Source organism: Atractosteus spatula, chromosome 2 (assembly GCF_055471065.1).
Source record: "Atractosteus spatula isolate fAtrSpa1 chromosome 2, fAtrSpa1.hap1, whole genome shotgun sequence".
NCBI classification, from domain to species: Eukaryota; Metazoa; Chordata; class Actinopteri; order Semionotiformes; family Lepisosteidae; genus Atractosteus; species Atractosteus spatula.
In genome coordinates this window covers 41221111-41236887 of record NC_142707.1, presented here as the reverse complement: position 1 = coordinate 41236887, position 15777 = coordinate 41221111, and the positions used below count along the sequence as shown (strand labels likewise).

At 36.5% G+C, this 15777-nt stretch overlaps 1 protein-coding gene across 1 annotated transcript; it reads right to left on the bottom strand.

Annotated features, from left to right (window-relative positions):
• Nucleotides 1-409: 409 nt before the first annotated feature.
• Nucleotides 410-10036, bottom strand: mep1a.2 (meprin A, alpha (PABA peptide hydrolase), tandem duplicate 2). The gene is made up of 14 exons (XM_088909672.1): nucleotides 9467-10036; nucleotides 9349-9373; nucleotides 9058-9111; nucleotides 8516-8556; nucleotides 8349-8424; nucleotides 7574-7691; nucleotides 6720-6895; nucleotides 6382-6603; nucleotides 6120-6266; nucleotides 4833-5048; nucleotides 3938-4387; nucleotides 2978-3145; nucleotides 1642-1843; nucleotides 410-1113 (listed from the first exon to the last, which is right to left on the bottom strand). Exons 1-14 carry the CDS (start codon nucleotides 9551-9553, stop codon nucleotides 960-962), a joined length of 2136 nt encoding a protein of 711 aa, XP_088765798.1. The 5' UTR covers nucleotides 9554-10036; the 3' UTR covers nucleotides 410-959.
• Between the last annotated feature and the right edge of the window lie 5741 nt (nucleotides 10037-15777).

The following is a 15777-nucleotide window of genomic DNA, read 5'->3' as shown; positions in this document are numbered from 1 at the left end:
GAACCAGGAATACAAATAAGGGAAAACAAGAGTAATCAACAGGAGCAGGGTACAAAAGAACACAAAAGTTGAACATGTAACATTGGGGCAAGGTAATGGCAAAACAAGGATGAACACACAAACAAACGAAAGTACAAAGAAACTAACAAAAAAACAAAGCCGAAGCAATACGAAACACACACACACACACACACACACACACACACACACACACACACACACACACAGAGCAAAACAAACCAACAAACGAAGCCGAAGCAATAACCAGAAGCGAAGCGATAACCAAAACCAAACAGGACCAAAGTCAAACGAAAGGCCCCTTCTTCCTGAAAGCCTCCATGTTATATAGTGAATAAAATGAGTTCTGATTGGCTGAAGGCTGATTGATGATGACATCATACGGAAAGTGTGGTGTAATGGTAGGCCAATGGGAGAACAATCAAGGGTCAGCAGTGTGGACATAACAGAAAAAACACACACAGAACACACACTAGGGCGTAACAACTCACCCGTACTATGCAAGGAAATGTAGCTTTAATAAAACCTTAGCAACAACATTACAGCAGTCACTTACTATGGGACCAGTTCCTGAATTTTGAGCAAACATAACATTTAATTAAAAGTTAATAAAAAGGTGCTAATCGACCATCCCCAAGTTGGAACATCCCGTCTATAAAGTCAATGTAACATTTGCATTAATCATTAATAATCTTAGAAATTTACATGCAAAGCAAAAGACAAGATGAAAATACAATCTGAGATGAATGTTCCTATAAAAAGAAATAATGGTGGAACAATTTAGTATTGGAATTTAAACATCTTGGGTTTCAATTATTTTTCAAACAGAATTTACAAATATTTTAAAAGTTAATTCCAATGGTGTTATAACTCAATTAATGGCTATGTTTCATGCGTGATATACTGTATGGATATATATATATAAGGAAGACAAGTCATGTTTAATAACGTCTTTTAAGGATGATTGCAATGATAGTTATCGTCAAGGCAAGTGTGCCTGTTGCTCCTCCGATCATCACTCCCACAGCGTGCCCATTGACCTGCTGCTTCTCGCACCTCTCACCAATGAAGACAGACATCTGGCCCAAAGCACACCTACCAGAACAAACACATTGTTTTCAAAGAATACATTTCACTCCTGACTTAATCTGTTTACTGAAGGTGTCTCTAATCTGTCTGTTAGAGATAAACATAAAGTTCCCATCAAATTTGAAAAGAAAGTTGAAATTATTGTAAATATTTTTGCCAATAGGTGCACAGTGGGGCAGTGGTTAGTTGCTGCCTCACAGTGCTGGGGTCCTGGATTCAATTCCTAGGGTGCTATCTGCGTGGAGTTTGTATGTTCTTCACATGTTTGTGCGAGTTTTCTCCAGGTGCTCCAGTTTCCTTTCATAGTCCAAAGATATGGATGGCTTCTGTAAAAACTGGACCTGGTGTGAGAGTGTGCATGTTTGTGTCTGTGTGTACCCTGCGAAGAACTAGCATCCCATCCAGGGTGTATCCTCCCCCATGACCCTATTGAATGAAGCGACTAGAAAATGGATGGATTGTTTTTGCAAATAAATTCTATACACAGCTGCTCTTCTGTGCAGAGAGAAAAGAAAAGAAGATTAATCTCCTGACCTGCAGATGGGTTTTCCATTTCTTGTCATGCACACACCGCCATTGAGGCAGAAATTAGGGTGGCAGCGTTCAGTGGGTGCAGATCGTACTTGTCGTGGTTTTGGGATGTTGACAGAGTATAGAGCATCTTCCATGGGGTTGCGAATGCCACTCGGATTCCTCGGCTTAACAGGTACTCCTGTCTTCACCAAGTGAGTCAAATCTTAAAACAAATAATGCAAATAAATACACATTCACAATCCATGAATAGTTTCACGTCTTCCAAGAGGATGAGTTTTAGCTTATACTGACTGATTCTATTCATTTTTAGAACTAAGGTTTCCCAATTTAAACAAGAAATCAAAATGAAATAGCCTTTACTTATTTAATTTTATAAGATCTGTTAATATAATATGAACTATGTGTATATAGTTTGGAATAATAATGTAATTATTATAAAGCACTGCTATTAAATATCTATTATTAAAGGCTGAACTAACTGTATGTAAACAGATCCACATTGACTGTGTTAATTTTACACAGTGTTAGACTTGGGGGGGAGAGTGTAGAGTGTCACTTTGTTCCAGGACACCTCAGAAAACTATTTATTATAAAACATTGTCATTCCTCCAGGCATGCTGTGAGTCATCCTTTGTAAACAATTTAGTGAAATATTAATTCAATATATCATTTAATTTTTACCTGTTGATCTTTTGCAGTTCTTTTGTTCTTCACTATTCTATATAGTTTGTTCTTAAACTAAGAATTTGGTATAATGAGTTTTTAAACCTTTTGTAACATTAATTAAGAATTTATATTAGTTTAATAGGACCTGGTGGAGGTGGAATGTTGGTTAGCACTGTTGTCTTACAATTTCTCAGTTCAGTTTGATTTTGACCTGAGGTATCTTCTGGAATTTGTATATTTTCCCCATTTTCACATAGCCTTTCTCCTTCCATTAAAAATGTACAGGCTAGGATAATTTGTGTGTATTAACTGTCCATGTGTGCTTTGGTGCTCCCTGTGAGAAGACTACTGTATCCCAACCAGTGTGTAGTCCCATGCTGTACTCTAAACTTCAAGTAAAGACTTCAGAGTGTCAAGATCCTTTCTAGAAATAAACCAATAAAGCCTCATTCACACAGTACATTTAAACATCATGAAAATGGTAAATTCTATGTACAGTATGTCTTACAAGATTTACATTTTGTAGATTATTTCTTATTGAATCTAACATTTCTGGTTATATAGATATACTGTAGAAAATGAATAAATAATGTATGAGGATGCATACTGTATACAGATGTAATGTATAATGTTAGTAAGAAAAATGTTTAAAGCATAATGTCAGAAATACCTTCAAAATCTATAAGTAAAATTAGGTCATTGTTTTTCAGGAAACTCCTTCTGAATAACTGTTGATGTGAAACAAAGGTGTTCCATCCAAATTCATGTCCTTTGGAACAGTTACATACTGGATCCCATTCTCCATTTATGGATGGCTTGTTCCACACTGATTCTGTATCTGCAAAATACCATTATGAGTTTATGTAGATAATGTAATCAAATAAAACTAAAACATGCTATGCAATGTACAGTACATGAGAAATTTTAGACTGTTTACAAGTTTTATTAATCCAAAACCATACTATTTAATAAGCTGAAAATGTATAACTTATATATGCTGAATTACTAGTAATATATAAATGAACATGCAGTCTTGCCATAACCTTTAGTATTTCTTCATTTTGATTTGTGTACAAGGAATTAGCTTAGTATGAATCACCATTTGACAGGAAATCATTAGACTGAGACTGGTATTCAAGGGATAACTGCATCAACCTGATGTCACCCTTTCAATGATTGGCTCAATTTGAAACCCTGTGTTTTAATTCAGTATTTTTAACAGTAAGGAGGTTAGATTAAACCTTAAATTTTTCCCAATGCGTAGACCTCAGGACTACCTTGGAAGGAATCGCAAAAGGCAAGCTACCGTAGCTAAGTGTATAATGCTGGATTGATATGTAACCGATTTATTTTGTCAAATTCCTCGGTTTGTTACTCAAGGCATAGTTTAAGGGTAATAGTTTAAAGTCTGAAATGCTAATAAATGCCATCAATGATCAAGGTACCTTACTCCCAATGGATCAAATCAACACACTATTACACAGTGCACAAGTGCAGACACCAATATTGGCTGGAGGTTAACCTGCAATGATCTAATCACTTTGTTCTAGCCAGAATACTCCCATCCAGAGGTAGCTTTGTATTGATAATTCCCATAATGCTGCTGAGCTTTGAAAAGATTTTAACTTACTGGTAGTGAAGCTCCTGCTGACTGACATTCTGAGTCTTACATCAGGGTCTTGATCCATGGCAATGATTGTGACTTGCCTGTTCTGTGCTGGCCACTCCAGAGCTTCATCATTCTCACCGCTGAACAGGTGAAAGTAAACACTTGTGTAGTTGACATATGTTGAATTAATTGGGCCATGAGAACGTAATGTGATTCCAAACCTGTAGCCTTCAGGGCTGTAAAAGATTGGACTTTCCTTTACATACGCTGTTCCAGGAGTCTGAAGAAGACTGGTGAAGTTCTGAATTTGCCAGACAGCACCAGGGCATTTAGTTTCTGTCAGAGTGACATCATCAACAAAAATACCACCAGCTGTGTTTTGGGATCCCACAATACCCTGGAAGATGTAACGAAATTTGCTTCTGACATTTAGATTCACATGAGCAATTTTCCAGGAGTCCTGTCCATCACCTAAAATATGACCATACATATATGTTATTTGGATTGAACAACAAATGATTCGTTTCTTTTTAGTTGCTTTTTTAGTTTTTAGTTACTGACTGTGACTGAAGTATATACAACAAAATGTACTGTAGCATAATAAGTGCAAATTAAATTCTTAAATAATAGAAGACACCTGCAGAATTTACTGAACTTAGCACACAACTTTCAACTAAACACAAGCATTCATCTTTTTTTCTACCTTTCTCTTCCAACATTTTCTACCTATGACCCCAGTGGTCCCTACATCAACAGTCAAGGCCTACCTACCCAGTGCCCCTAGTAGATGCCTACAGATGAAGTAACATTTCTGCATGAAATTATCCTTTCAAAAGAATTTCCTCAAAAAAAGCAAAATTATGTATCTGGTTAATAATATATATTCAGAATATCAAATGTAATTAGATTAGAGTACCTTTGATAGTTTTTACTTTCACAAGTTTCCGGACATTCCCAGAGCCATCATCCATTTTAATCCAGATCACCAGCAAATCCTCTGGTTCTCCTTTTATTTTGTAGAAGAATTCAAGGCATTGTTGGTTTCTCTTTGGGTACAGAATACGAGATTCCAGGAGTGCACTTCTGCCCACTGGTCCATTAGATGTATCAAAGTGCATAAAATATCCAGCATCTAAACACATTTGTATATGCATACAAAAGTAAAAATTAATATGATTCTCCTATCAACCTCAGTAGCAACATAAAAAATAAGGACAACTGGTATGTACAGGACATGTTCTTTGGTCTGGTCTCGTTAGTCCATTGTAGCCATGTCTGCAATGAGCTCCATTTTTTGTTTGTTCTTCTTTTCAGGTGACTTCCCCAGCTTTTTCCATGATATCCCAAATGTTGTATATACAGTACACTCATCTCTCAGTTTTACGAATAATAATTTTCCCTACAACAAAGCATATAACTCTATACCCATTTTTCCATATATAAACATATTTTTGCTAGAATCCCTTATGGTGTGGTCTTTGGACCAGAGAAGATGAAATAAGTGCAGCCTAGCTGGAGCTGGGAAGGGAGCCACTGAAGGGAAGCAGGAATCCAATGGGCTCGGGAAGAAGACCTGAGTTTCAAGTTCCTGGACAACTGGGACTCTGGGTAGAACAGTTTGTGTGATTGAGCCCACAGAGCTGACTGGGTGGCCAGGAGGACCTATGTGAACTGTGGCAAAAGAGGAAATGAGAGGAGAAAGAGACAAAAAAAACTCTGCACCGCCTATCCAAGGAGGGATGACATCAGGAGGAGCTGAAAAAGAAGGGCATATGCTGTATCTTGGTGACTATGGTGAGCTGTTTATCTTTGGACTGCAGGAAAGAGAAATGGAGACAGGGGGCAGACAGCATATAATCTTTGAAGCCCGCGGGAAATGGAGGGAAGTTGGCTCATAATCATTTGGGGTGGTAAGGGTTCTGAAAGTGGATCGCAGACCTGAGTAACCTGCAGCCTACTTCGGAGCATAGCAGAAGGGCTGCTGCAGAAACAGAGAAGAGGCAGATAGGGGAAGGGAAGAAGAGACATTTCTGGGAAAAAATAAAACAAAATGGGAGCAGGTTAACGTACTCAGAAGCAACCACAGAAGGGGCAAGAGAAAAAAAGGATGGGCATACATGGTAAAATGTATACTTTTTTGCAATCTTTTCTCTAGGGATCAATTTCTGTTGATTGCAAAAATACAGAACAGCACACGTCCTACCTCTGCACTGCCCGAGTAGAGTGTGATCCTCTATTCCTGGCACACTCAGAGTATGACCCCAGTTTGCGCTGTCCTCCTCATTTTGTATCATGCCACAGATATTGTTTAACTCAAAGGAGCACTGGTCAAGAAGTGTAATGGAAGAAGCTGAAACGGGTTAAAAAACAAGAGCACACAGCAACACAGATTAGAAAATATGGGACTGGAGTGCTAGTTTTGGTAATTTTACCAGAGTAAAATGTTCTTAGCAGTGACTACTTACTACAGTTGTACATTCGGTTCAGTCTAACCAAATCAAGAGTACTGAAATCCAGACGTTGCCCGATGATGTCATTAAAAGCTGGTATTACAGTTGTAATGGTTGGCACACTTTCATTTTTGTTGAAGGAAAGAGGTCTGTAATGCATTATGGATTCATAATCATACGGCGTGTTCAAGTCAGTAATGAATTCATCATCGTATTTGACAAAGTTGTGTTCTCTTCCTGTAAAAAATAAAGTGTTTTGTAGAATATTATCCACTGTAAGCTACTTATACTTACAAGTCTGGTGACATCTTACTAAATAACCATGTTTGCATAAGAATTAATTAAGGTCTTACCAGGAATAATTTCATCCCACCAAATTTTTACATAATCATCACGGTCTGTCCTGGATTGTTCATGATAAAAACCCAGAGCATGAAGTACTTCATGCTCAACAATTGCCTTTGTGTCACACCTTTCACCAATGGACACATTTTGACCTTCATGGAAATCTCCAACATAGGACCAACATCTGTGGGCATAATATTTACCAACAACCTTTAGTAACTGTTATCTGAGAAAAAAAATATTTCATTAACAATATATTTAAAACATGGGAGGGAACATGACATAATTAATCAATTGTTTAATTTAATTGAATGCAGTATATTCATATTTTTGAGTAATAGTTTTCAGGAAACTTAATGATTGACTTTTAGAAACTAACTTTATTTTTATAGTATTTTATACTATATATATAGTATTTTTTAGTAACCATTTCATGCAGTAACCACAAGCATCCTGAAATTTTTGCTAAATTTGGACAATCTGAGCCACAGAAAACAAGAGGACAAAATGGAAATGTTTCTTCTATAACTGAGTAAAAACTATCTATAAGAGAAGGATAATATTCTGCTTTATGAACAGTGACAAAATGCAATTAAGCAATTTTAATATGTAGTGTATTGGGAATTGTACTGTTGCAGACTAAAGAAACAAGGACAAAATAATCACCTCATTGTCTACCTTCTAATTCTTTATAATTTAAAGTATATCTTAGCTCAGCTTGTTATCAGCTTTTCACATTGGCTTGTGCACCTTATATACCTCTATCATATAAACAAACTTGTACATTTAGATTTGAAAATGACCATTTATTGCAAATCCTAGTGAGAGGCAATGCTGCTATTACATTCCTGGCAAAGCTCACCCATCTAGCTTTTGAAAGGACAGGAATGTTTGCTCTCCTTCATAAGGCTTGAAGTCCACACAAGATTTCAAGCGATACATTTCAAAAGCTTGGAGAATGACACCTTTTGCATTTAAATCTGGAAAATAAAATACAGGTTAAATTACAATTGGTAACTATGCAATGCATACACGGCTCTTGTAAAGATGTTTATTCATCTCATACTGATGCAATTTTAATAAGATGCGAAAGGAACAAGTAATAGGTTTATTCCATGTTGAAAATAAACCGGGTTTAGGAAAGATAGATTGTCTATCTTTCCTAAACCTGAAGAAGTCTCCACAGACGAAACGTTGTCTTATCTTTCTTCTCTTTTCAGCATGGAATAAATCTATTACTTGTTCTTTTGCAGCCTAGACATGCTAATGCAGCTACCCACCTGAAGTATTTTAATAAGATGGATTAAATCACAAAGAGCTGCCTATTTTTTGTGAATTTATGAAGAAATGTTCAGGAGAAGGCTATGAGATGAGAGTGAATGATAATCTTCCATTCTGTGCATGTGTGTATTTCAGTTAAAATTGCCTTTTGATTCCTAAAAAAATTGCCAAAAATAAGGCAAGGAATAAGTTGGAAGGCTATAAACTGACCAGGATAACTCACTTTTCAGGATGAGCTTAATTATAAACTGTGTATATCTGATCATTCCTTTCTTTACAAACACTGGCCAATAATGCTGACCGAGTTTTGGATTTTTTTTTTTAATGCAAAAAATGTAAAAAAATATCTTGTTTACCTAAAGAATCAGTCAGAATGTAGGGAATTGGAAACTTCCATCTAGTGGTTTCATTTCTGAGTGCATTTCTTCCAGGCTGTAAATAATATTATAATAACCAATTACAGTTGATGTTTTGTCATTGTTTTTCTTTGTAATAGATATTCATGTACAGACTGTCTACTTACATCAATTGCAATATCGCCTTCAAACAAATGTCTCTGAGAAGCTAAAGAAAAGAACTGTATTATTATTCTCCTTAATTAATAGTATATTATACAGTATATAAAAAATATGTGCCATTGTAATTAAACGTTATTTAAAGGACGTGTTTCACTTTTGCCTTTACTGTTTACTGTAAAATGCATGTATTAAATACTCTGCATTGTTAATATCATTTAATTCAGAAAAAACAATGTTTGGCTTTCATCAAATTCAAAACAATTTAGTTGCTTATTTTCTGTGAAACACAAATTGTTTCTTGCCTAAACTGGTAAATAATTAAAACATCTTAGAAATTCGAATCAAATTCATTTATTTTTGGTTTAGCATTAGCTGATCACTCCTTTAATATATATTTATGAAAATCAAAACCTTGTGTTTTAAATTCTTAATTGTTACCTGGTAGATGAGAAGCAATTTATAACACATCTCAGGCAAATAACAATAATAGTAATAACAGTGTTATTGGGAGCAGGTTTGAAAATGTTTGAAGAAATTAGTGTGTTACCAAGATTAATGTCAAGGATATCCTCACGTAATTCTCCCGCATCTACATTATTAACTGTTAAAAAAAAGAGAGAAAATCAGTATGTTTAAGTCTCATATTTGTTACCATCTCTACTATAGACACAATACTGTATTACATTTACATTTCATTAAACATTTTATATGGAAATATATATAATCTGAAATATATAGAAATAACAGGTAAACTATTTGAGTAAAAATAATAGCATATCCATTAAAATGTATTTGTACATTTACACATGTACATAAAATATTCTAAAAAACTTCATACCATAAACTGATGGAGCTGCACCAACCTAAAAAAGAAAGAGTTCTATTTATTTTTCAGGAATCCAAAACTTAATTAAAACATAATACAACTATAAAAATATACAATTGAATACACCTACTTTTAATGCAGGACAAAATAATATAAAGGATATGATCTTGAATAGAAACTTCCAAGAGCCCATGTTTTGTCGAAAGAGCTGATGCATGAGATTCTTTCACACTATAAACATCTCCCATAAAACTCACAATATAGGACTTTGCACCAAACGTCAACAAACAATAATGAATAGGTTTCAAAGATCATCTTATACATACAGTATCTACATGCCCAGAAGTACAGAGTGTAGCATACAATAGGTACTACTGAAAATGCATACTTATACAAAAGAGACCTCAAGAACACAACATCCTATTCATCTATATCGACACATTGTATTGCAAATAAGAACATAACACAAAGTCAGTGCATTTGAGGATTTTGAATACTTGTATCACATCCCCTCCTAGACATCTGTGTTCAAGATTAAAAAATAGTCTGTAGTTTTAGCCTGTGAAAAAAGAACATTATCATGATCATGAAAAACTGTACACATTTTTCTAAATCATACTAAATTATTCTACTAGTTTTCTACTAAAACTACTGCTTTATGCAGTATACTAACTAGTCTGTTATACATACTGTATCATCCTCGTCCCTATATTTAAATTTGACACTTCTAAAAACCTAACATTTTGTTTAACTTGTTATTGGTTCCACGTTTTGTCAGGTAGGTATAAACAATGTGTCAAACCTCGTGTGTCTTTTCTTAAGACTACATCATGTTCCAGGAGTTTGTCCAGTCTTAAATTTTATCTAAATCTTTTTTAAAGTTTGCTGTTTCTACAGTCTATGCTAATTCCCCTAATTTGGTTTTATCTGCAAACTTGACAAGTGCATACCAGCATCTAGATCATTCATTAAAAACAGTGGTAATCAACAGTGGTAATGCAATTTTTTTCTGAATACTTACTGTGTACAATGAGAGAATTAATCTTTGATGAGGAGCCTAATCAAAAGCCTTCTGAAAATCTAAATACACTAGATCATATGTCTTTTATGTACTCATTGTTGTTGCTTGTTTAAGAACTCAAGTTGGTTATGCAAGACCTAACTTTTCTTCACCCATGTTGACTATTTCCAAGAATTATTTCCATATATACTGATGGAAACAAGGAACGCAACCCATCCTCCACACTCTAGCCCTCCCGTCTGCGTGACACAGGCTGAAAACTGACTCATCCATGAAGAGGACCTGATGTCACTGCTGACGAGTCCATCACAGCCTCTAATTTGGCCCAAGCCAGTCAGGTGTGACGTCTAGGAGGTGTTAGCAGTGGGCCTGCAGCGTGGAGTCTTACTGTCCTGTCACTGATTCGGGCATTGTGTCTGCTGGCAGTTTCTGCAGCAGTACAGGTGGCAGATCTGAAGCTATCTCTCAGATGGACCAGTCTGATGTGTCGGTCCTGCTCTGGTGTGGTCACTCGAGGGCGACTAGATCTTGGACGGTCATCTGTCCTGCCAGTCTGCTGAAACCTTCATTGTAGTCTTGTCACAGTGACAGTGGAGCGGCTTACTCCATAGTGTCTGGCAACACTGGCACATGACATGCCTGCAGCATGCCAATGGCCTTCTCCCTTGCTTCTGGTAACATTCAAGGCATTATGGAATGCACAGAAAACTGACTGTGTGACCTTTTTCTTGCAGTGACCTAAGCTTTGAATTAAGGCCTTTTTAAAGGTGACCTGACCTCGTTGGGAAAAAGTGCACCTAACGAGCTTTCGTGTGATTGGCAAGTTCTTGTCCTTGGGTACTCCAGTCCTCCAGTCCTTGGGTACTAACACTGTCCTGAGAGACTGGTAAAATAGTTGTGTCTATGTCTTCCGAAATAACATCTCATTTCCTTCAGTACAGTTAATAAATTATTGTTGGGCCCTGGAGTTTAATTTATCTTGAGCTTTTCTAATACCTAAAACATATATGCTTCTTCTGTTCTTATACTGTTAAATAAAGAACTTGCAGTACATTTTCTCTCTGATGCATGTTGTTGACTTCTTCTTTGTGAACATGATAGTGAAATACTAGTTTAGTACATCTACCATTTAATGTAAGCTAGCAGTGAAATAACTGATGATCAAACCGAGTTAATGTCATATATACTGTGTTCTGCAATGTGCTTCTTATCTTTTGTGCACATATTTTACAATACATTTGTATGAAGAGACCTATTATAAGTACTAAGGTCTGGTGACCTTATGAACTAATGTTATCGCTGTTGCCTGTTCTGTTCAGATTGCTTTATAATAATTATCAAGATATTTATGGTATTGATATGGTATGACATGGCATGGCTTAACTTGGCTTTAATTTCACATGAAAAATTCATGTAAGCCTGAGATGTCCTATACAGTATTTATATAAAATACATGTACTGTATTACATACATATTTCTTTCACATATTATTTTATTTAAATTTAAATTCTGAATAGTGGGATCTCTTAATCCAGATATTATTGTAAGAATTGTATATTACTTTGCTTGTTTGCTAGGTAAAAACAATACTTCCTGTTATAGCTTGCCTTTTTTCTTCTTTTCAAAACAGTAGAGAAAAATAGTTTATGGTTGATGTGAACTTGAGTTGTAAGCAATAAGTATGTGATCACATGTATCTTGTAGACATATACTGTATATGTGTGGGTTATATTAGGTGTAACTTTGTAAGCTATAATAGATGGCATAGAAACTTCAAAAGAAGAGGGATCTGACTGCTGTACAATGTACCTGTTTCAACCACATTCTATCAGGAATTTCACTTAGCCAATCCAAATTGAAAAATTTCTTCTTCAACTGTTCTATTGTTAATAGAAAATATGTTTAAGATTATTGCCTTTCTGCATGATCCACGGCTGACATGTGGATGGCCAGATATTCTTCTCCAGAATTTGAAGATATAATGATGAATTAATGATTCCATCAATAACGGCAAACCATGTAGGTCCTGAGGCAGCAACACAACACACCAAGCCATGATACTCCTTCCACCAAGCTTCATGGCAATAATGACGTACTTCTGCTGGAAGGCTGTATTTAGTTTTCACCTAAAAAAAGTTTGAAGTTCAATTTTGGAACCCACTGTTCAAATGAACATTCTTCCAGTTGTGACACTTTAGTGGAAAGACTCGTCGTTGTATATAGCGGAGAAGACTCGCCTTACAATGTGACTACACACCGGCACACCACTCGCTCCCTGGCTAAGGAAAAGAAGCACTCTGCCAGTGCTCAGGCAGTCCACACACACTCCTCACTATTACACAGTGGTCTTCAGGTTTGTCCGTGTGCTCTTTGATGAACTTGAGAGGGGCAGGAATTTTCTTTTAAGAGAGCAGTGGTTCCTTTCTGGCTATCCTTCCATGAAATCCATTCCTGTTAAGTCTTTTCCTGATGGTTGGGCCATGAATATTGACATTAGTCAAAGTCAGAGAAGCCTGCAGATGTTACATGTTACTATGGGGTTCATAGTGACTTCCTGGATGATTTTCCAGGTTTTTCTTGAGATGTTCTTGGCAGGACAACCTGTCCAAGGTAGAGTTCCTGTAGTCTTTGATATTTATCATTTGTATCTTTCTGACAGTGAATGCACAGAGCCCCAAATGTTCATAAATATTTTTTTAAATATTAATCTTTCTCCAGACTGATTGGTATTAACTAATCTTTTTCTGAGATCCTCTGAAATCTCTTTTGATCATGGCAAGACATGTTTCCACTAATCTGTATGGTGAAGACCAAACTAACAAGTCTCTGCCCATTATATAGGATCATTATTTTATATAGGCCCATTATATATATATTCTTTTTACTTATTACCAATATATTTAACCACCTGATACTAATTACCCCCAATAAATTTATGTTGAGTAAACTGGGGATTCACTTTACTTCACCGAATTATGTAATGTACAGTGATTTTTTTTCACCCTTGTACACCATTACATCTCAAAAATATTTAATTGGCCAATGTAAACCATTTGGGTATTTAAGAAAAAAAATAAACGAGCTTAAATTTAATTTAGGTAAGTAGTTGCAATTCCCTTAATTACAGTATACTGGGATAATTCTATACACAATATTTTTTATCAGCACTTTATCTTCAAGCTTGGAAGAATAAAGAGCTCTATATTTTTCCTATATTGTATACTGAAATAATATGCCAAATAAATTATCATTATGAAAATTTGAAATAAGATTACATTATTTATTGTTAGTAGAATATACAAATATTTATATTGTATATAAAAGATATATGTATGACACTTCAATATTGTAACGCAACAGGGGTTCAGGCGGGCGCCCTTGCCGCATTAGGTCGGCCCCTAGAGAGCTAAAGATCTCTCTTTAGCTCACCGGGCTGGGTCCCTGTTGAGTGACGCGGGAGTCCCGGGTTCGAGCCCCCGTCAGTGCGGGGCTGACCTAATGCGGCAAGGGCGCCCGCCTGAACCCCCGTTGCGTTACATTGGTGTCAGCAGTGGGATGGGATAGCCCTTCACCGGGGACGGCGAGTTAAGCGGGGGAGAGTGTAACGCTTACGGCCGACAGGTACTGTGTAAGAGCCGGCTTACCAGAGCAGGTGACGTCACCGCCCTTCCCTGAGATAGCAGGACTACAGCTACTGGGCTGTAGAGAGATCTCTCTTTAGCTCACTGGGCTGGGTCCCTGTTGAGTGACGCGGGAGTCCCGGGTTCGAGCCCCCGACAGTGCGGGGCCGACCTAATGCGGCAAGGGCGCCCACCTGAACCCCGTTGCGTTACAATATGTTTTACCACACTACGGTCAGGCATGTGACAGTTTGTGGTATAGCTGTAATAATGGGTGTCAGCTGATTAGAATGTAGTTTTGTACCTCCATGTCTTCCTGCTAATTAGAGTCTTTTCAAGAGATGTCATAGTTGCCCGTTTAATTTCTTGTTTGTCCTTTTACGATTAATAAAATCATGTAAGTCTCAGTTAGTGCTTAATTGATACATCTTAAGGTGAGGTTTAACTTCTATAGGGTTACTTACCACAAAGGGGCTTATAAAATTAAAACGTTTCTTACCATCTGATTATATTTTACTTATATATTTGCTGTAGTTTGTTGTACTTTGTAGTGGTTTTGAGATTGATAAGATAGTACACAGCTTGTTAAATGTGTGAAATATATTTTATGATAGTAAATAAAAACCCAGTGTCATAACTTTAACATTCCAGTATCAGTCAGCAATTAATTCAACTTTCTAATACCAACGTTCTACATCCAATCTGCTGGTTTTGTCATTGTTATTTATATTTATACTGTATTTAGTATGGTATTAGGAAGTATGGTTTTGGAAACAATTAGTAATGCAATTTTACACAAGCAGCTATACAGTATGTGTGCACATGGAGTGCACTTCTAAAGGAAAGATACAGTAGTGCAATTTGCCTTGCAACCTTGTCTCATCCAGTTATGAAATCTGTGCAGCAGTGCTTAGGACCAGGGTTTTATTACTATAATTACTGCCTCCTAGAAACCCAACTCTCATCTGGAAATCAGCAAAGAATTCTAACACATTGAGCTAAATTCTCTATTATCATTCATAGCTGAGTATTTTCTTGCTCAGATTCTTTCTCGATACACAAAATACAAATTATTTTGTGAATCGAAGAAATGATCTCCTTGTTACACTGTAAACAATTAGAGTGCTCTGCATCTGTTTTATATACCCCCATCAACATTTGTGTTGCGAAACTAAATACGTGCTTCAAAATGGTCCTTTTACTTTTCTGTTGCTGTTTTCTTATAATGTAGGATGGCAAAGTGTTTTGCTATGATCAACACATTTATCATATATTGAGCGTTGAAGAGTACACAACAAGAGATTTGCTACAAATAAGGTTTAAAAATAGCTGACGGCAGTTTATTATTGTGTTGCATTGTTGCAGAAAGTGTTTTGAAAAATGGCTGTGTGGTAGGTATGAAGATTTGTGCATGTTTATAATTATGCATTACAGTGTTTAATACAATGCGATACTGGGAGTGGCACATTTGCTAGCAGTGTTGGGGCCCTGGGGTCAGTTCCAGTACTGTGGTGCTATCTACATGATGCCCATTCTCAGGTACTCTGGTTTCCTCCTGAAACCCAAACACATACTGGTAGTTAATCAGCTTCTGTGAAAATTCGCCTTGGAGTGAGTGTGTACAGGTCTGTGTGGACTGGTGCCCATCAGGAGTGTATCCTGCCTTGCAACCTGTGCTTGCCAGGATAGGCTTAAACTTCCCTGAATTAGATGAAGTGGTTAGAAAATGGATGGATGGGAGATCTTAAGCACTACTCTAAATTTTAAGATGCTTCCATTGTGAGTGCAGACACATCTTTC

What these genes read in the sequence shown, in the direction of transcription:
- mep1a.2 (XM_088909672.1), bottom strand. Translation starts at nt 9,553, where the DNA reads ATGCATCAGCTCTTTCGACAAAACATGGGCTCTTGGAAGTTTCTATTC. An exon ending in TATTTTGTCCTGCATTAAAA is followed by an intron (nt 9,374 to 9,466) that starts GTAGGTGTATTC and finishes TTTCTTTTTTAG; the next exon opens with GTTGGTGCAGCTCCATCAGT. An exon ending in CAGCAGGAGCTTCACTACCA is followed by an intron (nt 3,146 to 3,937) that starts GTAAGTTAAAAT and finishes GGTATTTTGCAG; the next exon opens with ATACAGAATCAGTGTGGAAC.